Source organism: Gymnogyps californianus, chromosome 13 (assembly GCF_018139145.2).
Source record: "Gymnogyps californianus isolate 813 chromosome 13, ASM1813914v2, whole genome shotgun sequence".
In the NCBI taxonomy this organism is placed as follows: Eukaryota; Metazoa; Chordata; class Aves; order Accipitriformes; family Cathartidae; genus Gymnogyps; species Gymnogyps californianus.
Window position 1 is genome coordinate 18775823 of NC_059483.1, and position 21362 is coordinate 18797184.

Genomic DNA, 21362 nt, shown 5'->3' on the forward strand with positions numbered 1-21362 from the left:
CCTGCCGTACCTGCGTGTTGATGCGGATGGCGCCGATGGAGGGGATTTCAAAGTAGTAACCTTGGAAAAGAAAGAGAAAGGCAGCTGGAGAGCCAGCTGTCTGTCTGTCCGCAGTTTGGCTGTCCTGCTGTCCAGGCCTCCAGGGTTGCAGCCAGCACCTTCCTGGCAGCGGCATGCACTGGAGCACCGGTGCCAGCCCCCGTGCAAGGGGTGAGCCCAGCACCCTGCAGCCTCCCGTGCCCGCCAGGTGCCAGCCCCGCTCACCTTTGTTGGCGCAGGCCATCCACTGCAGCGGGGTCACGTCATAGTTGTGCTGCCCGACGGAGAAGGTGAAGACCCGCACCTGCGGCAGAGCGCGGCAGTGAGGGCCGTCTGCTGGGCACCCTGGTCTCCCACACCCGGCGCTCCTGGCTGACGGCAGCCTCCCCAGGGACAGGGTGGCATTGCCTGCTGTGGCCCGCAGACCATGCTGCCCGCGGCCAAGTGCAGGTGGGCAGAAGAAGGCTCCTGCGAATGCTGGCTGTGCTGGCAGCAAGGGAGCTCCCCTCTCCTTGCCTGGCCCCAGCCAGTCCTGTCCCCCAGCATCACTGTGTTGGCCCAAGCCACCTACCCCAGGGATCCTCATGCTGGGTCATCATGGCACCCAGAAAGGTCTGTGCTCTCTGAGGGTCCTGCATGGACCAGAACCCCCCCACCCCACGGGTCTCCAGGTCCTGGGCAGCAATGGGGACCCTGCTGCCAGTTCGTCTGCCTGCCAGCAGCCCTGTCCCCATGCTTGGGGTGTGCTCCCCCCGGGGCTGGCATTTGGGGAGCCCACCAGCCCCATCCCCTCCCTGGCAGCCCGCAGGGTGCATGGTCCCATGCCTCCCACACACCAAGGTGGGAGCCAGCTATAAACGGCACCAGTGCATCAGCCATCCCATTACCAGGGCAGCGGCTTGGTACAGGAGCAGGCTGTCGGGGAGAGAGGATGGCGATGAGGCAAATGAGGCGGAAGCTGGTAATGGACCTGGAGCAGCCGTCTCCCTCCCCGGCGAGCGGCCCCAGCCCAGCACATGGCCCCACAGCCCCTCACCGTCTTATTGGGCCAGTTGTACTTCTCAAAGACGTCCTGCACCCGGTCCTCGCCCCCGTCCGTGAACATCATGATCATCTTGTTGCAGTTGGCACGCGTGATGTTGGACTGCGGGGCAGAGAGACGGTGCCTGAGGCCAGACCCGGAGCGAGCGGCGCCAAGCGCAGGGCTGGATGCGGCCAGGAGGGCTGGCCCTGACCCATCTCTTTTCCCAGCCTGTTTCTCCGGGGTGAGGGTGGCCAGGGCGAACAGGCAGGAGGAGGGATGCTGTCTGCTTGGAAATGATGTTGTGGCTATTGCTGCTCAGCACCTAATAGCACCATTCATCTTTATTTTGCCTCTGGCATGGTGTCCGGCTGGATCCGGCCCCCTCCACCCAGCCCTGCTAACTTTTAATAACCCAGAGGGGCAGCGGCTCCAGCGAAACCTCGGCTACAGCGTGCCAGGGAGTGGGATATCCCCCCGGCATTGCAAAGGAGGACAAGGACCCCTCTGCACGCCGAAGCCCCAGGCGCGGGACAGCAGCCAGGTGCTCGGAGCTCTCCCATTGCCCCCAGCACCCATGGGTGCACTCTGGCCCGCCCCTAGCCCGCAGCCCAGCCCCCAGCTCACGTTCTGCAGCTGGTCGAAGGCATACTCAAAGCCAGCCTTGTAGTCGGTCGTGCCCTTGGCCACCATCCCCTGCACGTCCTCCTTGAAGACCTTCTTGTTCCGGATGTTGGCCTGCACCAGGTGCTTGAAGCACGACACTGGCTTCGCCTTCTCGTTGAACTGGGAGGCGAAAGGGAGGGGAACGGGTTGCAGAAAGGGGTTGGGGGCAGCCTCCGGCAGGCACAAACCACCTGCCACGCTCAGCTCCCATGGGTGGGAGGAGGCCGGAGCATCCCATGTCCCATGACCCAGGAACAGCCGATGCTGAGATCAGGGCTTAGCTTGGGCCAAATCCAGCACTGAGCTGCCTGGCGTGGGCGCTGGCAGTGGGTGCTGCCAGCACAGGGCTCACCTGCACCCTCGCTTCTGCAGGACCCCCCGAGCTCATGCAAGCAGGCGTGCCGTGCCGTGCCGCACCGTGTCGGCAGTGGGAGCAGGTGCTGCCTCTCACTTACAGCTTCATTTGCTGGCAATAGGGCCCATTCATTAAGGGAGCAGCGATCCAGCTAACGGAGCCGGGCCAGACACGTTAATTAGCGCCGGCGTGCTTGTGGCCAGACAGGGGAGGGCCGGCATGGGCTGGGTGCCCAGCGATGCACAGATGCGGTGGCACGGCCACTGTGCTGCGTGAGGTCACGGGCTGGTGACAACGCCGCGGGGGGCATGATGTCACTGGCTGGTGACAGACAGGGGGTGGCTGGTTGGGATCACCCCGGGAGCATCTCTGCCAAACGCCCCATGATGGGGGCAGCTTTCATTCACCACCACGTACAGCTGAGCCCTGAGCAGCCATTTCCTTGCTTATGTGCAGGTGGGTGGTTAAGAAGAAAAAAAAATGGCATTTCTTGCTCTGCAGAGCCCCTGGCCAGGTGGGTCTGGGGGCAAAGGGCTCCCATGGTGGGGAGCTGGGAGCTGCCCAGGGGTACAGCCCTGCTGCCCTCCCCGCGGCACTCACCGAGGCCACGTTGACATAGTCATCGTCCGAGAGGGTGTCCAGCATCTCATAGACCGAGGTCTTCATCAGCTTGAGGGTGAGGCCGCTCACACTGCCGCTCCTGGCAGGAGAGAGGGGTGCTGGGGGCTCGGCAGCAAGGGGGCACGGGGCTCCCTGCCAGCGCTGTTCCACGCAGCTTCCCCACAGCCACTGGCGGGACAGTGGCACCCCGGGGAGCCGTGCCACCGTCCTGGCCTGGCTCAGCCCGGCCACAGCCCCCACCCATGTACTCACACGTCCACGATGATGACCATGTCCTTTGGGGAGGAGGCGCCTTGGATGTACCTGCGGGGTGCACAGGGGGGTCAGTGGGGTCGACTCATTTTGGGGGGACCCCAACCCTGCTGGGTGAAGCCCAAGAGCGAAGCTCTGCCACGGCATGGGTGGCCGGGGAGCATTGCTGAGAGCACCCGCGCACCCATGGCTGCGGTGAACTCCGCAGCGAGGAGCAGGGACAAGACAGCAGCGGGCAAGTGGAGGCGAGGAGGTGGCGTGGCGCAGCACGGCACGGCAGACTGCCAGCGACCCGCCGCTCGGTACCGTATCAGCCTAATGAGCTCTAAATGCTAAACTCTTCCATCATTGCAGGCCCTTTTCTGCGCGCTGATTATGCTGACACACACATCCATATTAAGATGCTATTTACCCCCCTGGTAGCTTCAAAGGCCAGGCTGATTAGGTTATTTTTAGCTATGAGGAGGAAAAATAATACTACTACGTAAATCCTCCCCCCTGAAAACAATTAGGGAACCCTTCCTTGCCCCTCAAAGCACCCGGTCCCGCTCCCGGCCCTGCTGTGCCATCCTGCGTGGGACAGAGCCAGGGCGGTGCTGAGCACCCATCCTGGCGATGGCCAGGCACAGCCCAGCCTCCTCGTCCCACCGCGTGGGGCCTGATCCTGCCATGGCTGAAGTCCAAGTGAGCCTCATTACTGGCTTGATCAGGATCAGGCCTGACACAAATTAATTAGTGTGTTATTAGTATCAATTACTCACCATTACTGGGGAGGACTGGGGAAGGGGCAGGCTCTGATTGCTAATCCCAGGTCCTGATGTTCCCTAATTACAAGTGATTACCCACGTGGGACATGGGATAGAGGATGCTGGCACGTGGGGCAGTCCTGGTGTGGGTGCCGCATCCCCCCAACATCCCCCCCTCATGCTGGGGTGCAGGATGGGCAGGCAGCTGCCCGCAAGCTTCCTGCCGGCTGGCGGGGGCTGGAGGGCTTGGTGCCTGCCCCGCTCCCTGGGGCTGGGCTGCCGGCACGGCACGGAGCCCAACTAAGATGCTGCCCGTAATGGGTTGTGGCAGCGCATCCATCTCCGGCTGCCCCGCTCAGATGAATACCCCGGGCTCCGCGGGAGAAGGCTGTGGTTAATAGTGCCATTCATCAAGGGAGGGGAAGGCAGGCGAGTGGCGCCGGCGGCCCCACCGAGGCTGCAGGCAGGACGTGGTCCCTGGCAGCGGAGCAGCAAGGGCTGTGTGCCGCACCGGACCCCGGTGCGAGGGCAGGAGAGGACCCCAAAGGGGTGTTCCTAGGGCTGTGCTGCCCCCCAGTATGAAGGGTGCTGCTGCTCCTCCATGGCTGGGTGGGCAAGCTGGCGGCCGTCCTGGCTAGTGGGCAGGGAGCTGGGCTAGCCAGGCTTGGTAGCCCCCATATGCATCGGCAGCCCCCTCAAAATGGCCTGCCAGTCCCCCCTCCGCCAATAACCTGCATGGCCACCTCAGTGGAGAACGGTTAATAATTAATGTGGAGCAATCAAAGACAATTAACCCTAGTAGCAAGGCCACTAACTTTCTGACAAGGAGAGGGGGCAGCTCCCGGCACGGGCAGGGGGCCGGGCAGGGCATGCTCCCCTGGGATACAGGGCTCCCTGGGCATGTGCCAGAGACCTGCACCCACTTTCCTCTCCGCGTCTGCATTTTTAGGCAGCAACCACAGGCAGGAGGGGGCCGCAGCTCCCCCAGCGCCGTGGGCAGCATGATAATTAGCGCTGCCAAGCCAGCAGGTCTACCTGGGCTACGGGGAAGCGATTCAATCCCACCGCACTTGGTGTGCGGCTAAACGGCTGCTTGCAGCTATCGCTTAACTATAGCCTGGTGCTGCCTGCCCGTTTCTCTCTCCATCCTCCTGGCTCATGGTTTCCGAGAGCCGGTTGTTTTCCCGTTTGGATGGGAATGCTGGCCAGGACTGAGCGCCGGCAGCCGCGGCTGCAGGGGGGAGCAGGGCGAGGGGTGGCTCTCCATGCTTGATCTGTATCCAAGGATTTATCTCTCCATGCCGTTCTGTCTTCCCAGGAAAAGGGGAGGGGAGCGGGAGCCGATAGCTGCAGCTCTGATCCCCCTGCCCGTTTTATTGTGTCCATTTGCCAATGCCAACCATGTGTGAAATGAAAAGGGGAGGGAGCTGGCTGCTTCTGGCCAGGAAGGGCTGGCAAATGGACCCCCCTCCCCACCCGGCACCCTCTTACCAGGGCCGCCTGCGCACGTCGTAGAGGTCGATCTTATTGGGGGCTCTCCACGGGGTGGCTGCAGGGGGAAGGCAGGTGGTGAGCAAAGCAAGGCTGTCCCAGGGCAGGGGACAGGGGGCGCGGGGACGGGGCAGAGGGATGCCCAGGGCCGGGGAGGTGGCAGGCTCCGGCTGGGAGCTCACACCAATGGGCTTTGGCACAGTACGGTTACGTGTGCCAGGCAGCCCCCAGGGCTGGCGCTGGGGGACGCTTGCCCAGATCTCATGGTGAGAAGGGCCCAGGCTGCGCTTGGCCAGCCCCCCCTCCACCGGCAACCGCCCCCCGCTGCCCCCCGCCACGCACCGGGGTAGTAGCGGGTGACGCCGGTGGCGCTGCCGAACACCTGCCAGAGCAGGGAGGGATCCTCCTTCCGGTTCTCGATGAAGACGTCCTCCAGCGCCTGCGTCCAGTTCAGCTCGTTGAGGATGACGGTGGCTGCGGGAGACAGAGCCGGGAGCGGGCGGGTGGGTGCGGGGGAGCAACGGAGCTGGGGGTGGGCTGGGGGGGTGATGGCAACCACGGTGTCCCCACAGTGACGGCAGGGAGGGAGAGGCGGTGTGTCCCCTCTGCCCCTTCCCATGGAGGAGCCCACAGGGGCTTTGCAGCCGCTCCCGCATCCCCCTGGCCCCCTTGCTGCCACGGGGCTCCAGCATCAGCCTGCTGTCCCTTGTCCCCAGAGACCCGAGCCACCCTCCAGGGCTCCCCTGAGCGCTCACCATCCCCGTCCCCTGGCTCTGGGGCAGGGACTGCCACCGCTGGGGACAGCGGCTTGCCATCTCACCCCCTTCCCAGCAAAACGCCCCGCTCCTCCCGCCACCATGCCAGCCCCACTCCCTGGGGACAGCCACCAGCTGGGAAACCAAGGGGTTGTGTCCCCACGGGGCTGCGCAGAGCCTCCCGGGCCCTGCTCTGCATTCCTGCTGGCCCTGGCACCTGACGCAAAAGCAATTAAGATGCCAGGAAACAGCGGTTTTAAATTATTCAGCTATTAAAGCAAAAGATAAGCTGCCGGCAGCTCCAGCCTGTGATTAATCAAGGGGGGCTGGCGGAGCGTGGGGGGGCAGCGCGGCAGGTACGGGGCTGGCCAGCCGGTGGGGACGCTGCCTCGGGGACAGCAGGACCTCCTGGTGCTCACAGGGCCCTTTGGGGCACCCCCAAACACCTGGGAGCCCCCCAGCATCCCCTGGCAGCCCGTGCTGGGTCACCCCAGGACCATGGCATGGAGGAGCCAGCTGAGCCACTGCGGGCAGGAGCGGGCAGCCAGCAGCACCCTGAGGCGAGGCGCTGCTCCCTCCTGGGGGACCCTCAATGCATTTTTGGGGTGCAAGAGCTCCCAGGAGCAGCCCCTCTCCTTGGCATTGGGCAGAACAACCCGTGCGGTGCTGCAGGGGAGCATTTGAGGAGTATATTTAGCTCTCCTAAGGCTTCCTCCCACACTTGTCCCTCCTCGAAACACTGTCATCACCCATTCAAGCCTTTGCCATGGCCCTGAGGCACTGGTGGGACATGGGCAGGTTTCACCCAGGGTGAATCCTGGATCCCTCCATCCCAGCACCACTGCTGAAGAAGACTTCTTCCCTCAGACAGCTGTGCCTTCAAATCGCGATTTACTCTGTCGGTATCTCCCCAGCCATTTCTCAGCGCCGTGGCCACACAGAGCACTGTTATCTAAGCACTTAGAATGATTTCTTGTTTGGCTCTGTCATAGGACGTGGTTTTTCCCGGGAGAAGGGGCTGCGAGCAGGCTGCCAGACTCCTGCTTGCCTGGAGCAGCCCCAGGCAGTGCTGACAGCCTCGGCTGGACACCAGGCTGGGCACCGACATGTCCCCGACAGCCCCGGCAGCGCCTGCGCCCCCAGACCCTCAGGGCCCATCAGCTACACCAGGCTTGTGCCGAATGCAGCTCCTATACCTTCCCTGAGCACAAACATAGCCCCTATATCTGCCCTGTGCATGAATGTAGCCCTCATATCATCCCTGTGAACAAACACAGCCCCTATACCCTCCCTGCACACAAACACAGCCCCTATACCCTTCCTGTGTGCAGAACGATGAGCTATTGCTCATCGGATGGGAGGCTGTGTTCGTAGTCAGGATGGCTCCTGTCCCCCTTGGTCGAGGCCAGAGCTGCCAGTCCCCCCAGTGACATCCTTGTCCCTGTCCCCGTCTCGTCCCTGTCCCCATCAGGGCGAGCCCAGCCCCGCCCTGCCAGCGAGTGATTGCAGATTTAATTAAAAATGGCACAGTAAATAAAACACATATAGGATGTAATTTGTGTGTGTAGCGAGGGGTGACGGCTGAAAGCGTCTTTGCAGTGGTTTAATTAGCGTGCCAGGCAGTGATAGCGCCTCTCTGCCAGGTCCCACCGGGGAGATGCTCCCTGCCCGCACCTCTGCGGGCACCGGCCACGCTCGCTGGTGTCCCCAGCATAGAGGGCACACGGGTGGCCTTGTGCCTGCACCCCAAAGCCACTCTCTGGGGTGCAGCAGCTGAGCGCCCTGCCCTGCACCCTGGCTTTTCGGAGCACCCTGGTGTGGCCAGACATGGTCTGATCCCTGTGCCCACACACCACTGTGCCCGTGGCTGCAGCCCCTTTCCCCGGCTGGGAAGGGGCTTTGGGAGGGTGTCCCCCCATTGGGACCCCCCACCGCCCTGTCCCCTCTCCAGCATCCCTCTCCAAGTGGCCGTGAGTCCCTGGAGCACATTAATCTCCTATTTGCTCTCATCTCACAGCCGAGCGGGGTGATTTATGTGGCCATGGCAGGGCATCAGCCGTGGCGTCGGCTGGCGAGCAGGGGTGAGAAGTAATGAATATTTCATCCCGTGCAGCCCACCCTACTCGCATGATGTGCTTCATTAGCTGCCTGGCCTGCGCTAGCTGGGTAATAAAACTAATTGCAAATTTCTAATCCACTGCTGCCGCCATGGTGGAATTGTCGCACCGATGCGGCTCTGAGCACGGCCGTGCTGGTAACGAGCCTGTGTACCGGGAAAGCGTTGCTCGGGGCAGGAACGTGAGCTCAGCCCCCGTCACCATCGTGACCACCCAGGAGCCCTCAGCAAGCGCCACCGAAACAGGGGACGGTGGTGCCCTTGGCGGTGCGGGGAGACGAGGGGTGCCCCCCAACAGAAGGGTCTGAGGCTGGGGGCAGGATGCGGCCCGCGGGTGCTGGAGGCTGATCTCCAGCCGGGAGTGGTCCCCAGCTTGGTGCAGAGCAGCCACTAGAGGGAAATGGAGACCGACTGTCACCCTGTGCCACCGCAGCAGGGTGAGGTAGGAGAGAGCTCTGGAAGCTCAGGGACTGTGTCACCTCCCGGCGGGGACTGAAAGCTGGTGTGGCACGTCCTATCCCATCTGTCCATCCATCCATCCATCCATCCCTCCCTCCCTGCCCGCTCCTGGGCTGGCCCACGGACCCAGTCCCCCTTTCCGGAGCAGCCCGTGCCCTCCGGCAGCCGCAGGGGCACGGCCACGGGGCTGACACCCCCTGCATGCTCCCGGCAGCAGGGGCTGCCCCGGGGCAGCATCACACTGTCCTGCAATTGCCCTCGGCTGCCTTCCTGCAGGATTTCAGCTGCTTTTTCTCCCTTTTCATAACCTCAGCAAGCCTGAAGCCAGTGAGGAAGCATCCCTGCTTCGCCCTCTCCCACCACTCAGTCCCGTCTCGCTCCCTTCTATGAGCTGGGAGTTGCCATCTCCGTAATTGCTCCTGCACAGAGCTGCTCCATCCCTCTGATCGTCTCCGGCGCCTGCCTTGAACCTCCTCGAGCTTTGCTGAGCTCTTCTACGGGGAGGATCACAGCCGTGTGGGCGCAGCCGAGCTTTACCCTGTGCCATAACTACCATTTCTCCTTTGCTCTCCACCCCTTCCCTAATAAAGCCTAACCCCCAGTTTGCGTCTTTGGCCCATACTGAGTGCTTGAGCGTCCCTGGGGAGGGACACGTTGTCACCTCTGTCCTGACATGGTGACTCTGCTTCTTCGCAGTGCCCGCCCAGCTGGGAGCCAGCCTGCCCTGGCACTGACATCCAGCCGGGGCACCCCGGGGTGACGGTCCCCGGGGCTGTGGCACCCCGAGCAGGAGAGGTGGAGGCTGAGCCCGGCCTGGCAGCACAGAGCGGAGCGGAGCGGGTGAGGAGGGGCACTCACAGCCTTTGTAGATGTCCGTGGGGATCTGCACGGCAGCGTACGAATAGTTAACCTTGGTCTTGAAGTTGGCGTCGTCAGTGAACTCCAGCTTCAAGGAGTTAGACTTCTCCCTCTCGATCTCTTCTCCATCGGGATCATCCTAGGGAATGAGCAGAGCACACGGGGTCACCCAGGGGTGCCAGCCCTGGATGCACACCGCGAACGCCACCGCCCAAAGCCCATCACCAGACGTCCCCCTGCGGAGACCGGCAATGCCGGCTCTTGTGCTGGATTTGGCCCGCAGCCTGTGCCACCGCCAGTGGCACAGGGGAGCGGGTGCCAGGAGCGGGTGGGCACGAAGGCGAGCGCCGGTTACCCTTGCCTCTCTGGCGTTGGTAGCACGGCAGGTATTAAATCAGACAAAAAAAAAAACCCAAACCAAAAAAAAAGCCTTGAAAATCAATTAGCGGCAAAAGGCAACTATCAAAGAACAAATTAAAACGGAGTGCAGCTTAGCGCTCTGTCAATAAGCAATGCAAACAATATTTAATTATGGTGGAGAGATGGCGAATTCCCCACTGCCAGCGCTGGAACGCGCTCCCTTGCTTTCCCAGCCCTCCTCTCCCTTCCCAGGGCCCTGCTGCCAGTACGGCACCAGGGTAAAACCCCTCCGGCAAGGCAGGGCAGGGCAGGGCTGAGCTGGTGCAGGCAGGACAGCCGGGTGGTTGCAGGGAGGGGGACAGGGTCGGAGCCGAGGTGCAGGGCCACGTGGGGAACTGGGAGAAAGGGGGTGGCCTCGCTACAGAGCTGGGGAAATCGCCTCTGCCATCCCGCCGGGAGCAAAGAAACCCGGGAGAAGGTGCTGGCTCTGAGCTGCCGCATCCCTGCCACGGGCCCAGTGGCTGGGGAAGGCTGTTTGCAGCCGGCTGCGAGATGCTCAGGATGGGGAGGAGGAGGAGGAGGATGCTGCAGCACCTGCCCTTTGTGCCGCCGGAGCTGCATCCCCGCTGAAGGGGGGCAGAGGCACAGAGCTGCCTGCCCCATCCATGGGCAAGGACAGGCAACACAGGAGCGGGGACATGCCAAGCCCAAGCTGGGGCACAGGACAGCTCCGGCTCCTGGCCCCGGCTGCGGGAGCGAAAGGGGCAGGGGTGAGTGCGGCAGAGCAGGAGTGGGTCCGACTGCTGAGCCGCCCAGCGAGGGAGCGAATTCTGCTCGAGAAGCAGCTCAGTGCCTCTCCCTTTGTGCCTCCGCCCGAGTGAAGTGCCTATCTCGGAGCCCGTGTAAGGCCGTCTGATTGCGGTAGCAGAGATCAGCCCCGCAGAAACGACAGCAGACGTGACTGGAAGTGTGAGCAGCTCCAGGCAGGGCTTGTGTGGTGCCGTGCCGGGGATGGCGGCCCGGAGGGATGCCCCACGCTGTCCTGTGCCAAAGCACCCCAGCACCAGTGGGGCCGAGGGGTAGGGAACAGTCCCGTCCTGCCGTCCTCGATGGCCCCATGCAAGCAGCTCTCCCACTGGCCAGGCTCCTCTTGACAAAACCCAGGGGACAAAAGATCTGAATTTCTCATGGGAAAAGCCATATATTTAAAGGAAAACGATGTGTTTGGGAAATAAACTATGAAGCTCGTTTAAAACCGTTCTTCCTGGCCTCCTCCCCGTTTCCCCTCCACAGACAACACGGAGAGATGCCACCTCCCCTGCGCCAGCTCCGGCCAGCCACCGAGGCGGTGACATTCCCCTGACATTGCGAGGGGTGGCCAAACCATTCGCCACAGCTCGGGAGAATAACAGGATTGATACGCGAGGTTTGGGCTTTAATTTCAGCGAGTGTAAATACGCCACCGAGCTGATCCCGGCGTGGGGGCTCCAGCCGCCCAGGAAGATGCTGAACTCAACTACAGCCACAGTAGCCAAGCGGGAGGCGGGCAGGGACCGTCCCCACCTCCCCTGAGCCATGTCGCCAAGACTGAAATCCAGATTATGCTCTCGATTTCGTGTAAATCTGAAGAAAAGGCACAAACCCAACTGCCAGACCCCCTGCAAAGCCGTAATGCCACAGCAGAGCCGGTAACCTGGCTGCGTGTCCGTAGCAGCCAGGCCGTGGGCTATCCAGAGGGTGGATCCAGCCCCAAACCTGCCATTAATGTGGGGCTCAGGTCCCTGGGGGAAAGCGGTTGCACACATAATAGTTTGTCCTTGCCAACCTCTCCGAGCACCAGACAGTGATTTAGAGGTGCCTGCTGAAAACAGGCTTTAGACAGGATACAGCTGTGGCCCCGAGGGCACCTACAGCACCAAAAACTCTGCTTTGACACTAGAACGCTTTTTCTATGAGCCCAGCAAAGTCCTGGTGACATCTCCCCGTCCCTCCCCATCTCACATCATCACAGCACCCTGCCCGGGTCCAGCCCATCCGCTGCCCCCCGCCACCGCTGGCAGCCGGGAAAATCCAACCCTCCTTATTTCCCCCATGCTGGCATGGTTATTCCCCACTTCACCGGAGCTGGAACTACTGTATATAATTACTGCTCCTCTGTTTATCATTATTCCTTTATATTACCCACTTCTGAGGGACTAATTTGTATTCTGCCAGGTTCGGCGCTGTCTGGCTGCTCTCATTCATGTAGCTGTAAAGAGGCATATGTATAGATCTCAGAGACAAATATACAGCTATCTATACGTAGGACACTTCATGCATCACCGACACCTATATGGCAAACAGACCCATGGAAAGAGCTGATGTTATCCAAGCTGCGTTTATCCTTTATCCATAAATCTCCCAACCTCAACCGAGTTATTCCTGTTTAAGCCAGGCTGAATTTGGCCCCTGAAATGGGGTCATTTCCACCCGGATAAAGGCAGGCAAAGCTGTCACCAGCCCAGGCAGGGATGGGAGCATCTCGGTGCTAGGCTGGGGCTACAAGGAGTCACCTTGGGAAGGCCGGAGGAAGAAATTCTGCATTAAGTTTATATTAGAGCAAAGGAGAAGATGGTTCAAGTTCTCCTGGATTTACACCGGTTTAACTGTGAGCATCTTGGCAGGCCCCCAGCCAGATTTTGCAGCATTTCTCATCATTACATTTCAGAAGAACTAGGAAACATCTATTTATCTGTTACAATATGTACAACGTAACACAAATAGATGCTACAGTTTGAATATATTATTTGCTACACACCATTAGAAATCAACTCCATGGCAATATATCAATATTACATGTATTTATGGCTTCAGCAAGAAGTCATCACGCACCGAGAGCTTTTGCCATCTTCAGTGCTTTAGCAGCTGCGTTGCCAGTCACAACATTTTCTCCTGAGTATCCCAAAATGACAGATGGGGCAAAACCCAGAGATGCCCCAACACCCAGTGAGCACCAGTGGTACCACCCAACAGCTTTACTGGAGGCTGCCATGCTCTCGGCAAGTACCTGCCCTCCATCACATCCAGGCTGGTGCTGGGTGAGGAGAGCCAGCCCGCCCACAAGGGCACAAGGACTATCGGGGGTCCCCACCAGTGACGGGGTTTGGAGCTGCAGATCGAGCCGGGATGTGACCTGGCGCAGAAGCGATGCCTCGGCCAGGCAGCTCCCGTGGATGCAGACACCCCCGTTCATTGCTCATCTCCATGGGAACGAGCCATCACAGCTAATGATGACTGCTTAAATGGCAGCACCGATGACAAATGCGGGGCTGATCCGGCTAGCGGCACAGGCGGCTGCTCCGGGATGCCGGCTGGGGTTTCGCAGCTCCAGACAAGCCGAGTAGCCACAGCCTTCCCCTGCCGGTGCTCCTCCTGGTACCCCTGGCACCAGCAGAGCTCCTGCGAGCTGCAGCACCCCAACAGCATCCCTGCATCTCACATCCTGCCCCACACACGCCCGATCAAGAATATATCTCACCGAGATCCCAACACATCCTTTTAAATTTCCCAGGGGCACCCATCCATGTTAAGTCTGGAAAAGCTAGCGAAATATTCATATCAACACACCATGATTACTACTAATAATGAATATAAATGCCAGCCCCCGGCACATGGCTGAGAAACTCCAGGCCCGTGCAAAAGGGCCTTTCTCCTTCTTAAATATCTCAGCTTTTCCTGAAATGCGGCAATTTAATGCCATGGAGGGAGACAGTGTGTTCTCCAGCCACATTCCTGCTTTTATAGCAGCCCAGGTTATAAACAACAATCAGTCTCTCCTGCCAGCCTGCTCCCCTATCCCCCTTCGCTTTTTTTAATCTTTGCCAAAGGTACTGTTTAGAGATCTTTCTAGACCATTTATTTTTAAATTACCAGCCAGAGGAGAGAAGAAGGGAAAAAAAAAAAAAAGAAAAAGAAAAAAGGCAAAAGAAAGAAACTTCTGGGGCTGATAGCTTATCGGGAGGAAATCCAAATGTCACATTAGTTGAGAAAGTTGGAAGATTAAATTTTCCAACACCCTTCATCTGCTGCTGACATTTAGGGGCTTTTTTTCCCTCCTCCCTTTCCTCGCCGCATCTCCCGAGCGGGGTGAGCGGCGAGCGGGCAGCCCCTGCCTGCGGCCGGCAGCTCCTGCCTGCGGCCGGGACTGGCGCCGCGCTCTCCCCTGCCTCCCCTGCACCGGAGGGTGCTGAGGCTGGCACAGAGCCTCCCACCACCAGCCCCTCGCTCTCACCCCTCCCCGGGGACCTCGAGCAGGCGGGTGGGTGCCAGAGGGCTGACCTTGGGGCGAAGATACCTTCACAGAGCTGTGCTGCCTTCCACCGGAAAACGGCACATCCCAGGGGACTGTGGCCACAGTTTTGACTTAACTGTGACTTATCATCCTCTGCCATAAATGCAATACTGAAGATGGAAAATCACTTTATTTTTGCGTTGTTCTGCCTGTGATACCCAACTGAGAGCATCTGCTGATTTGAGCACTTCTCCCTGGATAAACCCCATAGCCCTTGCTAGCGGGGAAAGGTGAAAACTTCTCTGCTTCCACAAACATTTTGAGAGCCTTGGGGACCCCCAGGAAAATTTTCTAATGTTCCCATTTGATAAAAACCATTTGGAAGTCCAAAATCTGTTTAGGAAGACAGTGGAGCTGAGGTGCATACAAAATGAACAGGAAGCTCATTTCTTTCTCACTGTAGTTAAAGCCGGTGTAAGGCTTGTGAATAAGCCCCAGTTATGTTGAATAGGCATTGTCCATCAGAACTAACTCCATTTCAGCTAGATCCCGCTCAATTTAAATATAAAAATTGAAGCTAAATAAAGAAAAGACAGAAAGAGCGCTATCTAGTTCCATTCAGATCTTCTGGTATCATCTCCCTCCTTTTTTATTTCAGCATCACCTTCTTTTCTCTCCATTATTTCTGCTGGAATTAAATTTGCTGGGATTTCACCAGGAAGCAGCAACGGCATCGATAGGGAAGCACCCTCCCTGCCGAACCCACAAACCTCGGCAAGAGGACACCCCCAGTTTTGTTTGATTTTTCCCCAGAGGAGGACTCAAGTCGGTGTGGCCGATCATGGATTTGCAGGGCTGTTCCTCCCCGATGACACGCCGCCTCCCTTGGGGAAGGGCCGGGTACCAGGGAGCTGAGCCCCATGGTCCCCAGAGACACCGTGCCATGCTGCAGTACGCTGTTTCTCCCCGCTGCCCCGTGTGCCGGGAGGGCTCAGCAGGCACAGCTCCGAGGTCGAGATGCCTCCCATTTCCTAATCCTGCCTAATGTGACCAGGATGCTCTCACTTGCAGAAATGGCTAATCCCAAAGCCAACAGCCAGGAGCTGCCAGCTTGGACCACTGCTGCCAACACCAGCTGGGTGTGGGCAGCCGGGACCAGTCAGGGTAACACCGGGCATGGGGACATCCAGCTCCCCTGTCCCCTGCCCCACAGCAGTAACGGCAAAAGCCCTGCCCAGCCTGATGGATGCATCAGTCCTTCTCCTTGGCCCGCCCCGGGCAGGGAGCTGCCCTGCTCCCCAGGCTGTCTCCTCCTGCCTTGACCACCAGCCAGTTTTTCCTCCGCTTCTATCCAAAATCTGCTTTAATACATTTTAAGCCCATTAGCTCCATCCTCTCCGGAGCAGCCATGGAGAGCAGGATCCTCCCCTCCCTCCTTTGGCAGCTTCCCCCAGGCTGGGGAGGGACAGGAGACATCCCCTCCTCTAAATGAATGGGACCCTGAGCCGGGAGACCTGCTTGGGAAAGCAAGCACCCTCTCCTTCGGTCACAGCATCTGCCCGACCTCTCCATCCCACCTCCCAGACTCTCCGTGGCTGGCTTCCCCTGCCAAGGAGCCATCCTGCTGTCACTGCCTGGGGACAATGGCACCGACGGTTTGTCAGTAACTCTGCTTTGAAGGCATTCATCCTCTGCTCCAGCCTGCCCCCAGCTCTGCTCTGGGGCATCACCTCCAAGGCGCAGTGAGAGGAGAGCCGGAGCTCAGTGCAGGGTGCATCGCCTGAGCTGGTGCGACCCCATCAAGCCCGGATCCTCCCCTCCCTTCTGCATGGGGTCTTCTGAAGGCTTGCGGGGTCACCCGAGTGTTATTTTCGAACAAGGCCATGTGGTTTGCAAGTGGTTTGCTGCCAACGCCATGTGCTGCCGCTCCTCCCCTCCCGCTGCGGTACCATCCCCGGATGGCACATCTGCTGCCAGCTCTGCCTTGCGGCAAGGACCGGGCCCAGGGCACCGGCACTGGCTGGGGCTGTCCCCAAGCCCCCACACCGCTCTGCTTGGGGCTCCCGGCCAGCTCCGAGGACACCGCAATGCACCCGCTCCCCAGCGGCACCACGCCGAGAGCATCACTGACCCGGCGAGTCCCCGTTTCGGAAGGATGCCACGGCACTGCACAACGTAGGAGCCAGGTGACCCGTCACCTGCCAGCAAAGCAGGGTGCTGCGGGGCAGCAGCCATTGCCAGCGGAGCACCCTGCGCCCGCAGCGCGGCACCTGAGTGCCGTCACTGTCACTGCGCGGAGGAGCCGGCAAATGCCAGCCCCCTCGGGAGCGCCAGGAGAGCGGAGCTGTTGGGTCTGTATTTAAAGCACTGATTGCCAGAAATCACAGGACGGCTGTGCCGGGAGTGGGGCAGAGAATTAGATTCAGTCTCTAATTAAAGGTTTGCTCTTCATTTGAATTTCAGATGCCAGCTTTAATTTTAGAGACTTTTGCAGACAGCAGAGCGACCTGCCCACCTGCCTGCTGCCGGGCCTGGCGCCGGCGGACAGATGCCACCACGGCTCGGCTGGGGGGGACATGGCTGCGCACCGGGCACTCACTGCCCACTGCAGAGGCTTGTTATGCCGGCTGTAATGAATGCTGTGCCATGCCCCCCCAGTACGGTGCTGGGACAGCCCCAGCAAGGAGCTCAGCCCTGGGACGGGGTGGTGACTGTGCCGGCAGTGCAGCAGGGACGGTACTCACGTATTCAGTGTCGGCCTTGGAGTCGTAGTACTCGATGTCTTCCTCCTGCAGAGAAAAGGGAGAGTTGAGTTAGTGCCGGGCAGGGACAGGGATGGCAGAGGGGTCCCTCCCCCTTACTCGTCCCCTCGGCACCTCCGCCATGCTGCTGGCAGCCACCACATTGCTGGGGACCGAACCCTGCCTGACCCCACGCTCTCCCTGGGACGTCCCACATCCCCCTCGTCCGCCATCCAAGGACCAGCCATCGCCTGCCACGCTTCCCTCCGCTCATGGCTGCTGCCGAGCCGCAGCAGTGTGGGGCCATGCACAGCCTCCACCACAGCCAAACAGCCCCGTGACAGTGCCACCGGTGTGACCGCAGCCTCTGCGCTGCCAGCGGGTGTCCCTGCGCCCGGGATGCTTTGGTCCTGTTGCAAGCACTGGGAGCCGCAGGAGAGCCGGGCACGGGCAGCGTGGCAGGCAGTGTGGTGGGCAGCGTGGCAGGCAGCGGCCCCGCAGCCGGCAGAGCTTCCCTCCCCACGTGGCAGAAACAGGGAGAAGAGCGTCCTTGCTTCCGCAGAGAAACACACGTCATTAATTTGGGGTATTTAGAGCCTATTTAGGCAGAAAGCTCTACTCGGATTCCTCTTCCCCGCTTGTCAGGACGGGAGGCAGCTGATAAAATTCCTAAAGAGGCAATTCGGAGAGCAGCAATGCTGTCACAACAGCGTTTCGTGTGCCATCAGAAGGGGTAATTAAAGGGCACTCGGAGACTCTTCTCTGCGTGCCGGGACGCGAGCACGATGCAGGCACACCGGCAGCCGTCGTGGCACGAACATGTCTGCCACTCAATCAGCCGTCAGCAGCCGCCGCGCACACCAGTCTTCCTCCCTGCATGCACAGGCAGCGCTTTGGGATGATTATTGCTGTTATTATTTAATGAGGAAAGAGATCTGGGCCCAGAACAGAAACCCAGCCAAAACCTTAATGCCGCTGACTGCCTCCCCGTCCTCCCTGCTCCTGCTCTGCTGCCTCTACGGCACCCAGCCCGGCCACGGGCTTGTGCCAGGGCTGGTGGCACCAGGACACCCAGCCCAGCCTGGTCATGGGCTCATGCCAGGGAAAGGGACCGGCAGGTCCGAGCAGCTCACCAGGTAGCCGGCACCACCTGCTCCACCGTCCCGGCCCCACTGGGAGCTGGCAGTCACTCACCCCTCGCCGGCATTATCCTCTAGCCACAAACCTGCTCCCTAGAGCGGTTTGCTGCTGCTTCTCCAGGCTGTTAAGACACAAGACCACCAAGAGGCGGGAAAGCCCCTGGAGCGGGGATGCTGCTCTCTCGGGGGCACCGGTGGCAGGGGGACCCCGGCAGGCTTCGCAGCCGATGTCCCCCCGGGATGGAGATTGCAAAGGGCAGTTTCAGCATCCTCCTGGGCAGAGGGGCTGGTCCCTCCCATGGGCTCTGTGACTCTCATCATGGCGACAAGGCAGCACCAAGAGGGGAAAGTGAAAAAAAAAAAATCGACGCAGCATCTTCCAATTTCTGCTATTAAAAAGCCTAGTCATTAAGGGAATGTACTTATTAATTATCTGTGATTTGTTGTGAAATGCTGAGGGGTTTACAACAACAAGAAAAGGGAAAAAAAAATTAATTTCTCTTCGGATGCCCTCCCCGCACCGCTCCCGGCCCTATGCACGCCCCTGCCCCTCACCGGCGCTGCCGTCTTCCCGGGTCTGCGGCCATCTGCACTTCCTAATTAAAGGAACCCCCGGGAGACCCGTAACACAAACGAGCTAATTTCATGTTTAATGATCTTTAATCAGAAGTGAGTGTGACTAACAACAGCCATCCAGAAGGCACTTTGTTATTCATTTTATCTTCCATCAGCTCCTCCAAAAAGCTCAAATCCCCTCCAACACGTGGTGGCCCCACTCCCGCAGTGGGCGAGAGGGTGCGAGGTGATGCTCGAGGAGGAGAGCTGGTCCCCTGGTCCTGCTTTCACCTGCTCCAGTGCTCCCACGGCACGGCACGGCACGGGGAGCAGACCTCCTGGAAGGACGTCTCTCCCACCAGTTTCCCTAGGGATCACAGAGCCCTTGCCATGCACTTTTTCAAGCCCTGACGACCCCAGGAGCAGCCGGGTGAGATCCCAGCCCCGCTCCACGCCGCAGCTGAGGTTTGCACATATGAGATGGCACGTATGGGACAGCCAGCGTCACATCACCACGGCCCGGGCCCCGTGATGTGCCCCGATGCCAGGCTCCACTCTCCTTGCCACAACCCTGCTGATGCTGGGGGCGGTTCATGGGGTGAGAGGGAGCCTGTGGGAGCTGGCAGGGCATCTGCGTCCTCGGCACCCGGAGGCCAGTGGAGCCGGTGGGAATTTATTCCAGGAAGGAGGGACAGAGCCCTCGGAGACGCTCTAGAGAGATGCCAGGGGTCTCCCGAGAGGCAACGTGGGGTCCTACAATTTTCTCTCTGTAATATTTGTTTTTTAAACCACACTCGCCTTCTTCATGTAATCCTCTCTTCCTCCTGCTCTGGTCCGCATTAAACTCAGCACCCGGTCTGTGTAAATAGCACTGATATTTCTAGAGCCTTTCAGAATAAATACCAATAAAGAAAACAAGGGGGCGAAAATGTCGAGGGATTTCAGGGCAAAACATTGCCCCGTCTCTTGCAAACGAGCCTGCAAAAAGCACTCATTGGTTCACGTTGAAGGGGAGGTGGACGCTGGGTAGCTGCTCCTCGATGATGTGTTAACCGCTGCCCATTTTCTCACACCGTAATTGCCAAACGGCATCTGCGTAATGGCATTGCAAGCGCCGTGTCGCTAGCGGATAAGCACAGGGTTATTTCAGTCTCCTAAACCCTCAGCGCAAGTTAGGGGGAAACGACTTTGGGAGTTAAGTGGAATTGTAGAGTAATCTGCAAACGCTGCTGAAGCCATCGCCCAGGCTTCTCTGGCAAAGCCACTGAGCAACCACCATGCCTGCACCAAACCCTTGTGGTTCGGTGTCACCGGGCAGCCCCCGGCCAGGGCTTGATGCAGGTGGGACCTCCTGGATGGGGCTCCAGGGATGCTGCGTGCCAGAGTCTCCCCGGGACCCTAGGTCCTGCTTGTCCCCCTTGAGCCCTCCCTAACAGCCCCGTGCTCCACTCCTTTGCCGATTTTACACCAAAATGCCAAGCAAAAAGCTAATTAACGAAACCAGGCTGTGAGCTTCTGCAGAGCTGCAAGCTGGAGCCTTGCCAGCAGCTCAAGGGAGGACCCTGCTTCGGCACGGGTGCTCCCTGGCCATGTGCCGGCAGACCAGGTTTGAGCCAAAGCCCACAACAAGGAGGGGCACAGGGGGTCTCAGGTGGGCGGTGAGGGGCACTCCTCCCCGCCACCCCCTGCACAGCCTTCTCCAAGAGCACTCAAATAGGTCTTTTTTCGCCTAAAACAATTACAGCAACTAAAAATAACGCTAGAAAGGTCAGTGCTCTGCTATCTCGCTGCAGCCTGGCGATGTCAGGATGGAGGGGTGCTGGCCCAAGCCTCCGCATCAGCAGTTTAACGAGGTGGCAATCAAACCACGTCACGCATGCTGCTACCACTGCCCCGAAAAAGTCTCGGAAGGAGCTGTCGGTGGCACATCAGCTCCTTGCTCCAGCCCGTCCTGCTGGAGCAACGCAGCTGGCAGGGACACAGCAGAGGGGCCATGGCTCGCTCTCCCCCTATAGCTTTTCCGTAAGATCACCTGAGCTGGCTAATCCTTCTCCTGTGGATCTGTCGTCCTCCACAGGATTGCTTGCTGTCATCTTGTAAGGGTCACCCTGCTGATTGCATGCCCTGGGGATGCTGCAGCCCCTCGGGCTGATTTTGCAGGTAGCTCCCGGTGCACTGCACTGATTTTGGTCCATCTCAGCCCTCCGGCTGCAGGTTTCATTTCTCCAAGCAGCATGTGTGAGCCCTGCGGTCAGGAAATCTCTTTCAAGATTTAATTGGCTCTGGAAGAGCCAAATCCTGCAGTGGTTTGCCTTCCAGGCAGTTAGGAGGAGCTCGGAGGGTGGTGGGGAAGACAAGCTGGATCCCAAGCCGGCACCTACCCATTTGCCAGCTGCTGGACGGGGCCGGACAGGGCCAGTGGCAGAGCCAGCAACCCAGCCCATAGCGTGCTGATGTGAGGACAAGCCAGGTGACCGGGATCTGTGCCTGCTCAGGCCCGTGGGCAATTCAGCAGGTGGCGAGAGCAAGCGGGAGACAGCATGCCCACACAGCACCAGTGGCTCTGCTCACAAGTCCATCTTTCCTCTGCCATCAGCACTTATAATGGGCAATGAATATTTAGGGAGTTCTTCATGTCCCTGAACCATTAAGCATGCAGAAATAGCAACAGATTTTGCTTATAGTTGCACCTTTCGTATGGGAGACACCCTGCAGCGCAGGGTTACGCAGCTCCCGCAGCTCCTACCGCTCCTGCAGCACCCGCAGCCTCGTGTCTGCATTAAGGCCGGGTGGCAGCAGGGGACGAGCAGGAGGACATAGCGCGTTCCCACCGCAGCATCGCCCCTGCCAAGCCCGCCTGCGTCGGGAGGAGTGGGATGGGACTGGCCGATGGCCGTGCCTGGGGACGGGTCCGTGCC

General features: G+C 59.7%; 1 protein-coding gene across 1 annotated transcript in view; it reads right to left on the reverse strand.

Moving 5' to 3' along the window:
- The window catches only part of CACNA2D2 (calcium voltage-gated channel auxiliary subunit alpha2delta 2), a 226173-nt gene that overhangs the window by 15662 nt on the left and 189149 nt on the right, over nucleotides 1–21362 (reverse strand). Inside the window, exons 5-14 of the mRNA XM_050904656.1 lie at nucleotides 16754–16798; nucleotides 9380–9518; nucleotides 5534–5665; nucleotides 5192–5249; nucleotides 2955–3005; nucleotides 2682–2781; nucleotides 1688–1846; nucleotides 1076–1183; nucleotides 265–343; nucleotides 11–60 (exon numbers count right to left, since the gene is read on the reverse strand). Of these exons, the coding sequence (XP_050760613.1) occupies nucleotides 11–60; nucleotides 265–343; nucleotides 1076–1183; nucleotides 1688–1846; nucleotides 2682–2781; nucleotides 2955–3005; nucleotides 5192–5249; nucleotides 5534–5665; nucleotides 9380–9518; nucleotides 16754–16798 (921 nt within the window). The remainder of the gene's footprint in view (nucleotides 1–10; nucleotides 61–264; nucleotides 344–1075; nucleotides 1184–1687; nucleotides 1847–2681; nucleotides 2782–2954; nucleotides 3006–5191; nucleotides 5250–5533; nucleotides 5666–9379; nucleotides 9519–16753; nucleotides 16799–21362) is intronic.